At 82.0% G+C, this 244-nt stretch overlaps 1 protein-coding gene across 1 annotated transcript; it reads left to right on the forward strand.

Moving 5' to 3' along the window:
- Window positions 1-5: 5 nt before the first annotated feature.
- On the forward strand, window positions 6-240 carry LOC121347884 (atherin-like; the record flags this gene model as incomplete). Its single annotated transcript, XM_041426870.1, has 1 exon — window positions 6-240. A coding segment is annotated over one exon (235 nt), but the record flags the coding sequence as incomplete, so codon positions are not given.
- Between the last annotated feature and the right edge of the window lie 4 nt (window positions 241-244).

The raw sequence follows: 244 nt of genomic DNA on the forward strand, positions 1-244 counted from the left end.
CGGCCGCGGCCGCCGCCGCCTCCCCGCAGCCGCTGCCGTTCTCGCTGCCGAAGCCGCCGCCCCTCATGCAGCTGACGCCGGGCGACGCCGTGCGGCCGGTGGGCTCGGGCGCCGACCAATCGCCGAAGAGCGCGCGGCTGGCGGCGCGCCCCGATTGGCCGGCGGGGAAGCCCGTCAGCCTGCTGGCGCCGCTGCTCCCGCCCCGCGGGGAGCCCGAGCCGCTGCTGCCCTTCGGGCCCGCGGC

The sequence above is a fragment of the Onychostruthus taczanowskii genome, unplaced genomic scaffold (genome assembly GCF_017590055.1).
Source record: "Onychostruthus taczanowskii isolate IOZ18803 unplaced genomic scaffold, ASM1759005v1 scaffold9579, whole genome shotgun sequence".
NCBI lineage: Eukaryota > Metazoa > Chordata > Aves > Passeriformes > Passeridae > Onychostruthus > Onychostruthus taczanowskii.